General features: G+C 48.0%; 1 protein-coding gene across 1 annotated transcript in view; it reads right to left on the bottom strand.

The window, feature by feature from the left end:
- Window positions 1–5465, bottom strand: part of SCD (stearoyl-CoA desaturase) — a gene marked incomplete at its 5' end in the record, with an annotated part of 19287 nt that extends 13822 nt beyond the window's left edge. Inside the window, one exon of the mRNA XM_021713830.1 lies at window positions 5448–5465. Within this exon, the coding sequence (XP_021569505.1) occupies window positions 5448–5465 (18 nt within the window). The remainder of the gene's footprint in view (window positions 1–5447) is intronic.
- Between the last annotated feature and the right edge of the window lie 5060 nt (window positions 5466–10525).

The following is a 10525-nucleotide window of genomic DNA, read 5'->3' as shown; positions in this document are numbered from 1 at the left end:
CCCGCGCGCGGCGCTGAGCCTGCGGCCGGGCCGGCCCGGGGGGGCGTCCGGCTCCGGGCGCTCCGGGGGTCTTCGGGGTCCGAGGGGCACTGCGAGCCTTCTTCCTGGAAACAGGCAGGAAGCCCCGGCGCGTGGCGCAAGCCACCTCCCGAGAACGTGGCATTTACGTATGTTCAGTTTTTTCGTAGAGACAGGGTCTCGCTTTGTTGCCCACGGTGGGCTCGAACTCCTGGGCTCCAGCGATCCTCCCGCCTCAGCTTTCAAAGTGCTGGGCTTACTGGCGTGGGCATCTGCGCCCAGCCTATTATTTGTTAATTTATTTGCCTTTTTTTTTTTTGGTAGAGACAGGATCTCCCTTTGTGGCCCAGGCTGGTCTCTAACTCCTAGCCTCAAGTGATTCTCCCTCCTCGGCCTCCCAAAGAGCTGGGATTACAGGCGCGAGCCACCACACCCAGCCTATTATTTATTTATTTATTTATATTTTTTTTGTAGAGACAGGATCTCCCTATGATGCCAGGCTGGCCTCACACTCCTGGCCTCAGACAATCCTCCCCCAGCAGCCCAGAGCTGGGCAGGTCACATATCCAGCCAGTCTCCTTTGAGCCCACACACGCTGCCCCAGGACCCTTTCTGGGAAGAGGCAGGAGTTCTGGGCCCGCTGCTGGCTGCCCAGGAGACACGGGTCTCTGGGACTGCCGGACTTGCTGGGCCCTGGTGGTGGGTCAGCCCAATCCCCCGGGGCAGTGACCAGGTGCCTCTCTCCCCACCTGGCTCCCTTCTCCCGTGTGAAAGTTCTGGCCGGACTAGATGTCTTCGGCTGCGGCCAGCTTTTGCAGGCAGGGCCCAGGAGGGACCCCACACCGCTGCTGCTTTGCTTCAGGGGCTCTCTGCGGCGTCGAAGTTGCTTCATTTCATCACCCGCTGCAGAGCTGACTCTACCCCGGTCCCTCTGGGCTGCTGTAACAAACTGCCGTATTCGGGGTGGCTTTTACAGCCGAAGTGTGTTCCTCGCCGTTCTGGAGGCCGGGAAGTCCTAGACCAAAGCGCTGGCCGACTTGGCGAGGGCCCGCAGCCTGGTTCTTGGGCGGCCGTCTGCTCAGTAAACGTCACATGGGGGCAGGGGGCGGGGGTCTCTTGTTAGGACATTCATCTCACTCGTGAGATTAGCTCTGCCCTCATGATCCAGTCTCCTCCTAAGGAACCCTCTTCCAAGTATCATCACATCAGGGCTGGGCCCGGCTTGGTGCGTATAATCCCAGCACTTTGGGAGACAGAGGCAAGGGGATTGCTTGAGGCCAGGAGTTGAAGACCAGCTTGGGCAACAGAGCAAGACCCCGTGTCTAAAAATAATTTTAAAAGAGAGAGAGAGAGATTAGGTTTCAACATATGAATCTTAGGAGAGCATAAGCCTTCAGTCTATTGCACTTTTTAAGGAAGAAGATTCCACATTCCTTTGGGGACATACCATTAAGTGTGGCTGAAGGTGGCTTGCCCATTGAGACTGGCTTCCTTTCTCTCCCGCTCAATATGTATATTAAAAATTAAATTGATTAATTCTCTTCCTTTGTGATAGCTCTGATCTCTGAAAACACCTAGGTTAGTTAAGTAGAGTTTATTAAATAAGAATTCCCTATTTTAAAAAATTTTATCTCGAGACCTGCCTGGGCAACTTGGCAAGACCTCATCTCTACAATAAATCAAAATATCAGCCAGGCGTGGTAGCACGTGCCTGTAATTCCGGCTACTTGGAAGGCTGAGGTGGAGGGATCGCCGGAGCCCAGCAGGTCGAGGCTGCGGTGGCCGGGAGCGGCCACTGCATTCCAGTCTGGGCGACGGAGTGAGACTCCAACTCAAAAAAAAATGTTATCAAATATATATATATATATTTGAGTTGGAGTCTCACTCTGTTGCCCAGGCTGGAAAGCAGGGACACACTCATGGCCACCGCAGCCTCGAGCTGCTGGGCTCAGGCAATCCTTCCACCTCAGCCTTCCAAGTAGCTGGAATTGCAGGCATGAGCCACCACGCCCGGTTAATTTTTTAAAAAATTTATTGTAGAGATGAGGTCTCCCTGTGCTGCCCAGGCTGGTCTCACCCGTGGGCTCAGGCAGTCCTCTCACCTCAGCCTCCCAAAGTGCTGGAATTATAGGCGTGAGCCACCGTGCCTGCCCACTTACTATATTTGATCCTTGTTCCTTCCATGCCCTGGACTTCCGCAGGGAAACATCTGAAGAATCAGGATTTCCTGGACACTGCCCTTCAACTTAGACTCTGGAGGTGTGCCTGCTGCTGTTTTTACTTGGTGCTGGCATTATGACTGTGCGCTGATGCCATGTCATTTTCTGCCAGAGCTTTCTCTGGGAGGCCCGTCATGAAAAAATGGAGAATGGGAAGATTGTGTTTCTCTAAAGACAGAATGTAGACTGTGGGGAGAGATTTGGGAGTTCAGGGAAGGTCTGGATTCCAGAGAGAGAGTTTCAGGGAGAAATGGTCAAAGCTCCTCTAACTGTGATTTTTTTTTTTTTTTTTGAGTTGGGGTCTCACTCTTTCACCCAGGCTGGAGTACAGTGGCACAATCATGGCTCACCGCAACCTCGACTTCCTGGAATCAAGAGATCCTCCCACCTCAGCCTCCCAAGTAGCTGGGACGACAGGCATGTGCCACCATGCCCAGCTAATTTTTGGATTTCTTTTTTTTTTTTTTTTTTGTAGAGACGAGGTTTTGCTATATTGCCCAGCTTATCTCAAACTCCTGGGCTCAAGCGATCCTCCCGGCTCAACCTCCCAAAGTGCGGAGTTTTCAGGCGTGAGCCACATGCCAGGCCCCACCCCACTGTTGATAACTGCAAGAGAACGGTGAACTGGTTCCCCTGCACATGTCACATGGTGCCACCTGCTGCTTTAAAGCTCTCAGTGCCTCACTGCTGCTCACAAAACAAGGCTGCCTGACCTCACGGACAGACATTACAGCGTGAGAGAAAAGTACAGAGGCTGTTTGGGAGATGAAGGCTGGAGCGTTGAATTTTCCTCCATGGAAAGGGTCACAAAGTCCCCTGGCAGTTTTTATATTTCATTTCGATTATTTAACTCAAGAGAGCACGGGAGTACAGGCACCTCTTAGCCATCTTGAGTTAATAAGGTGTTGGCCAGGTACGGTGGTTCATGCCTATCATCCCAACATTTTGGGAGGCTGAGGTGGGAGGATTGCCTGAGCCCAGGAATTCAAGACCAGCCTCACCCACATAACAAGACCTCTCGTCTTTACAAAGCATTAAAAAAAAAAAAAAAAAAGCCGGAGGCTGGACGTGGTGGCTCATGCCTGTAATCTCTGCACTTTGGGAAGCTGAGGTGAGAGGATTGCCTGAGCCCACAGGTTCGAGACCAGTCTGGGCAACTTGGGGAGACCTCATCTCTACACTAAATCAAAAAATTAGCCGGGCATGGTGGCACACGCCAAGTAGCCTCTAGCTACTTGGAGGGTCACATGAGCCCAGCAGGTCGAGGCTGCGGTGGCCGTGAGCGTGCCTCTGCACTCCAGCCTGGGTGATAGTGAGACTCTGATGGGTGAGGTGGCACACGTTTGTAGTCCCAGCCACTCGGGAGGCTGAGGCGGAAGAATTGCGTGGGCCCAGGAGGCCAAGGCTGCGGTGAGCCATGAGTGTGCCACTGCATTCCAGCCTGGGCAACAGAGTGAGACTCCTATTCAATACATACATAAATAAATAAAATATGAGTTAATATGGGGTCAATTGCAGGAAGTCCCTATTAATTCAGTCCTTTTCGAGTGTTCCTGGATCTGGTACTCAGGAAGAGAACTGCTCATACCCAGGATACTTGGGAAAAGGTCTTTGGTTTTTCTGCATTTCTCTGGATGTCTTGGTACATGACCCTGGAAATCCTGAGGTCCCCTTATCCTACATAGCAGATGGCCAGGTGACACCATGGAGCCAGAAGAGAATTTCACTTTTGTTTTTGTTTTTGTTTTGAAACAGAGATGGGAGGTTTCTCACTGTGTTGTCCAGGCTGATGTTGAACTCCTGACCTCAGGCAATCCTTGGCCTCCCAAAGTGCTGGGATGACAGGTGGCAACTGGCCAAAATAAGTGTTTTGTTTTGTCTTGTTTGAGTCCAAGTCTCACTCTGACACCCAGGCTGGAGCGCAGTGGCATGCTCACGGCCACAACAGCCTTGACTTCCTGGACTCAGGCAATCTTCCCAACTCAGCCTCCCAAGTAGCTGGGACTACAGGTGCATGTCACCATGCCCAGCTTATTTTTTGAGTTGTTGTTTTGTTTTTTCAGAGACAGGGTCTGACTACTCACTATGTTGCCCAGGGTTAGCCTTGAACACCTGAACTTTTTTTTTGAGTCAGAGGGCAGGGGCATGCTCATAGCCGCCACAGCCTCGACCTGCTGGGCTCTGGCAGTCCTTCCGGGGTCAGATGATCCTTCTGCCTCAGCCTTCCAAGTAGCTGGAACCACAGGCATGCACCACCACACCCAGCTAATTTTTTGATTTATTGTAGAGATGAGGTCTCACCATGTTGCCTGGTCTGGTCTCAAAACCCTGGACTCAGGCAATCCTCTCACCTTGGCCTTCCAAAGTGCTGGGATTGCAGGTGTGAGCCATCACACCCAGCTGAACTCTTGAGCTTAAGCAATCCTGTTGCCTCAGCCTCCCAAGATGCTGGTATGACAAGCATGAGCCTCTGCACCCGGCCAAATAAGCATTCTTTAAACAGCTGATACGAGAATAACTTTTCACAAATATATATTCACCACAATTTTAAATATTTACATTTTTAAAAATAATGCTATAAAACATAGTATCACAAAACTTTAAGCTATGATACATCTTGTCATATATATTCCATAAGTATTTTGCAACATATATTCATATATATATATACTGTATCTTGCAGCCAGCACCAACCGATAAAAATATTGCTTAAGAACGCTTTTTTTTTTTTGAGTTGGAGTCTCATACTTGTCACCCAGGTTGGAGTGCAGGGGCACGCTCATAGCTGCCATAGCCTCGACCTGCTGGGCGCCGGCAATCCTTCCGCCTCAGGCTTCCAAGTAGCTGGAACTCCACAGGTGGATGCTTCCACGCCCAGCTAGTTTTGTTTTGTGATTTGTTGTAGAGACAAGGTCTCACCAAGTTGCCCAGGCTGGTCTCGAACCCCTGAGCTCAGGCAATCCTCTCACCTCGGCCCTCCCAGAGTGCTGGGATTACACACTTGAGCTATCACGCCCGGCCGCTTTAAGAAGCCTTTCTAAGGACAGGGAAATGTTCATGCTATAATGACGTTCACAAGTAGGACGCACGCTTGTATGTCTCTGTGATCTCAACAATGTAAGACAGTATTACGGAAGAGAAAAAGAAGCAGTAGGCTGAGATCTTGATTCTGAAATTTACCAAGATAACGGCTAACCTTGAACAATTTACTTTCTTCAACATGTGAACTTCAACGTTCTCATCTGTAAAATAGGGATAATAGTAATTGTTTTGCAAGACTGTTGCAAATATTAAGTCACAACTGTTATTTTGTTTCCATCCAGACTGCCCCATGACTTCACTGTGGATATCCTTCCCAGCCTTAATTCCCACTTCCCAATTCTAAATAAAATAGAACCCTTTTAAAACCCCGCACGCTTGCTTCTTTCTTTCTTTCTTTCTTTTCTTTTTTTGTTGTTGAGTTGGAGTCTCACTCTGTTGCCCAGACTGGAGTGCAGTGGCTGTTCCTGGCCACCGCAGCCTCGACTGCTGAGCTCCGGCAATCCTTCCTCCTCAGCCTTCCAAGTAGCTGGAACTACAGGCGCACGCTACCACGCCCGGCTGATTTCTGATTTATTGTAGAGATGAGGTCTCGCCAAGTTGCCCAGGTGGGTCTCGAACCTGCAGGCTCAGGCAATCCTCTCATCTCGGCCTCCCAAAGCGTGGGATTATAGGCTGAGCCACTGAGCCCGGCTTGCTTATTTCTAAACAGGCTCCATCTTCTCAAGTTTTTCTTTGCCTCAGCTCTGCCTGTCAAAATATGACTCATGACCCAGCAGTTCCACCCCTAAACGTATACCTAAGGGAAATGAAGACGTCCACACACAAATTGCATATCCCTAGGAGTGTTATTCGTAATAGTCAAATGGATAATAGCCAAAAAGTGGAAACAGCCCACGTGCCCATTGACTGACTGGTGGTAAATAAGGTGTGGTATATCCCCACAATGGAATATTGTTTGGCCATTAAAAAAGGGTGAGATGGGCGTGGTGGCTCATGCCTATCATCCCAGCACTTTGGGAGGCTGAGGTGAGAGGATTGTCTCAGCCCGTGTGCAGGGGTCCCGCCCCTGCTGGGTCTGGGGTTTCCTGAAGGAGTGATGGACTAGGCGAAAGAATGCATTTTGGACACCTGCTTGCAGGCCAGATGCCTGCAGAACAGATGACAATTGAATGTTAGTTAACTCAGAGCTTTTTTACCATTCGTAAAGGGGCAAGACAAAGAAAATTCCTTCACGTACATATGCTTTAAAAGTTACCACCATCTAGCGGTCTAGAAGCAACAAACAAGCCAAGAACACTATCTACTTTTAGTTAATGAGTCTTTATCATAAAGCCAAAAATGATAGTTTTAGTTCAAAGTTCCGAATTACAGTCCTTGAAATGTCTCAAGAAAGTTTCCAAGTGCACATTTCTCCGTGTGTCAGGAGTTTTTCTCTCTGGGGCTTCTATGACCTTCAAAACTTCGTAATCACCTCTCTTGTCCAGGTGTCTTCGTTGCTTTTCTCTTATCCTGCAGTGTTTATTTCTAAAGAAAACTCAAAAGAAGCCTTTAGTGATGTTTCCCAGGCCCCCAAGGCTGCTTTCTGTATTTAGTTAATATATCATAAAAGTATCCAATTAGTATATTATGAATTCAGTGAAAACCCACTCTAAACATTAACTTAGTATTTTAACTATTGAATTAAGTAAAAACCTTAACAATTAATCTTCATCCTAAATCTGTGAAAACAGTGTTATAAATCACCTACATAACTCCTAGATAAGTGTTAGAACTTATAATGAATTCATAATGAACTTACTATAAACTTGTGCTTCTAAAAAACCTTATGTCTAAGCACTAAACTACATAATTCTAAATCAAATAAGGAGTGAATATACTTGTATCATTTTTACCCAAGCAACATCTAGTAACTTATAACCAAGTGAAAGAAAGCATTTTTTATGTGCTTCAGAGTTTAACCATTGCTTTTGTTAGAAAATACCAAACGGCATAGTGGGAAATGGAAAAATAAACCATGACATTCTCAGGTTAGCCGAGTACTTCACATAAATGTGACATTTTCTTCTTCCACAACTGCACAGAATTCTTGGGTCGTACCAAACAGCAAAGGTGGAAGACAGAAGGGCCTCAGCTTCCCGGGCTCGCCCTCCAGCCTGGGGTCTTTGACCCACCAGGACCCTGTCAGTCAGGTGGGCCTCCAAGGCTGGCTTCCAACACCCGTGGGTTCCAGACCAGCCTGGGCAACTTGGCCAGAGCTCATCTCTATGATAAACCAAAAATTAGCTGGGCATGGGAGCGTGCTCCTGTGGTTCCAGCAGATTGGAAGGCTGAGGCGGAAGGATTGGCCTGAGCCCAGCAGGTCAAGGCAGCGGTGGCCATGAGCGTGCCCTTGCACTCCAACCTGGGCGAGAGACGGAGAATCTGACTCAAAAATAAAAAGGGTGAAGTGCTACTAACTAGTCCAAAAAAAATGAACCTTGAAAATACAACGCTAAGTGAAAGAAGCCAGCCACAAGGGACCACATGTTTGATTCCATTTTTATGAAATGTCCAGAAGAGGCAAGTTTGTTTTATTTTATTTATTATTCATTTTTATTTTTTATTTTTTTGAGTTGTAGTCTCATTCTGTCACCCAGACTGGAGGGTAGTGGCACGCTCCTGGTCACCGCAGCCTCGACCTGCTGGGCTCCGGACACCATGCCCGGCTAATTTTTTGACTTATTTTAGAGATGAGGTCTCACCAAGTTGCCCGGGCTGGTCTCAAACCTGCAGGGTCAGACAATCCTCTCACCTCAGCCTTCCAAAGTGCTGGGTTTATAGGCATGAGCCTCTGCACCTGGTCTATTTCATTTTATTATTTTATTTTATTTTAGAGTCAAGATCCCACTCTGTTGTCCAGCATGAGAAAAGGAACCGTGGCGTGATCACGGCTCACCACAGCCTCAACCTCCTGGGCTCAGGCAATCCTCCTGTCTCAGCCTCCCGAGTAGCTGGGACTATAAGCATAGGCCATCACAGTCAGCTAATTTTTAAAAAAATTTGTTTTGTTTTTAAGTTGGAGTCTCACTCCATCACCCAGGCTGGAGTGCAGTGGCATGTTCATAGCCACCCCAGCGTTGACCTGCTGGGCTCTGGCGATCCTTCAGCCTCAGCCTTCCAAGTAGCTGGAACTATAGGCACGCACTACCACGCCTGGTTATTTATTCTTTTTTTATTGCAGAGACGAGGTCTCATCAAGTTGCCCCGGGCTGGTCTCAAACCCACAGACTTAGGCAATCCACTCGCCTTGGCCTCCCAAAATGCTGGGATTACAGGCTGAGCCACTGAGCCTGGCCCCCAGCTAATTAAAAAAATTTTTTTTTGTAGAAACAACGTCTCACTATTTTGCCCAGGCTGGTATCAAACTCCTGGGCTCAAGCAATCCTCCTGCCTCAGTCTCCCAAAGCGATGAATGTAATTATAAGCCTGAACCACCATACCCGGCCCTTAATAGGCAAATTTATAGAGACAGAAAGTAGATTAGTGGGTGTCCAGGGCCGAGAGGGAGGACAGAGGATGTTGGGGGTGGATAAGGGATGCAGGGCTTCTTTTTGGAATAATGAAAACATTCTAAAATTGATGTGAAGAACGCACAACTTTGTGAATATACTGAAAGTCATTAAGTTGTTTGATTTAAATAGGTGAATTAAATGGTATGTAAATTATATCTTGATTCAAAAGTTATTTTTATTTTTATTATTTTTATGTTTTTGAGTTGGAGTCTCACTCTGTTGCCCAGGTTAGAGTGCAGTGGCATGCTCACAGCCACCACAGCCTCAACCTGCTGGGCTCCGGTGATCCTTCTGCCTCAGTCTTGCAAGTAGCCGGAACCACAAGCACGTACCACCATATCCAGCTAATTTTTTGATTCACTGTAGAATCGAGGTCTCACCAAATTGCCCGGGCTGGTCTCGAATCCCTGGGCTCAGACAATCCTCTTGCCTCAGTCTCCCAATGTGCTGGGATGACAGTCTTGAGCCACTGTGCCCAGCCTTAAAAGTTTTTTTTTTTTGGACTACAGTGAGATGCCACTACATACTCAGTGTATGTCCAAAGATTGAGCAGCCACGAAACAATTTAATTACGTCCTCTGCAGCAACGTGGATGGAGCTGGAGGTCATCATCGTAATTGAACTGACTCAGAGACGGAAAACCAAACCCTGCCTGTTCTCACTCTTATGTGGGGGCAAGTGGTCCGAAGATGGAGATAACAGACACTGTGGACGCCAATAAGGGGGAAGGGGGCGAGAGTTCAGAAACTACCTACAGGGCACAACGGTCACTATCTGGGGACTGGACCACCTAGGACCCAACCCCCACCACTGCCCAATGCGTCCATGTAGCGAACATGCATGTGTGTCCCCTGAATCTAAAATTAAACAAACAAAAAAAAGACCAAGAGATCAGGCTCGGTGGCTCAGCTTGTCATCCCAGCACTTTGGGAAGCCGAGGCGAGTGGATGGCCTGAGCCTGCGGGTTCAAGACCCACCCGGGCAACTTGGCAAGACCTCGTCTCTACAATAAAAAAATAAATTTAAAAATAGCCGAGCGTGGTAGCACACGTCTATAGTTCCAGCTACTCGGAAGGCTGAGGCAGAAGGATCGCTGGAGCCCAGAAGCTCGACCCTGGGGTGGCCGTGAGCGTGTGTGCCACTGCACTCCGGCCTAGGCAAAGGAATGAGACTCCAACTCAAAAAAAGAAAAAAGACCAAGAACATTAAATGTTTGTGAGCGTGTAAAACAACTGACACTCTCATACACTGCTGATGGGAGCATGGGCCTGTGCTACTCCTTTGGAAAACAGTTTTACAGTTTCTTTTTTAATTTTTTTTTTTTTTTTTTGAGTTGGAGTCTCACTCTGTCACCCAGACCGGAGTACAGTGGTCGTTTCCGTTCTTCGCATCCTATACCTGCTGGACTCCCACAAGTACTACAGTCCAGCTTGCCACTATGATAAACATAGCCACACAAACAAAAAGGCACAGCAGGGAATCAGAGAAACAAAGCTGGAGCCCTAAGAAACCCTGGCACCGGTCTGTGGCCAAGATGTCCTATGCCAATTTGTTTTACATATCTGGGCCTATAAAGTCCCTTAATGTTTAATCCAGTTTACAATGGTTTTTTTCGTTTTTCTTTTTTTGAACCAAGGTCTCACTCTGTCACACAGGCTGCAGTGCAGTGGGACAATCACAGCTTGCCACAACCTT

Source organism: Carlito syrichta, unplaced genomic scaffold (genome assembly GCF_000164805.1).
Source record: "Carlito syrichta isolate Samal-C Ts95f unplaced genomic scaffold, Tarsius_syrichta-2.0.1 Scaffold304751, whole genome shotgun sequence".
Taxonomy (NCBI): domain Eukaryota; kingdom Metazoa; phylum Chordata; class Mammalia; order Primates; family Tarsiidae; genus Carlito; species Carlito syrichta.
This window is presented reverse-complemented; position numbering and strand designations above follow the sequence as displayed.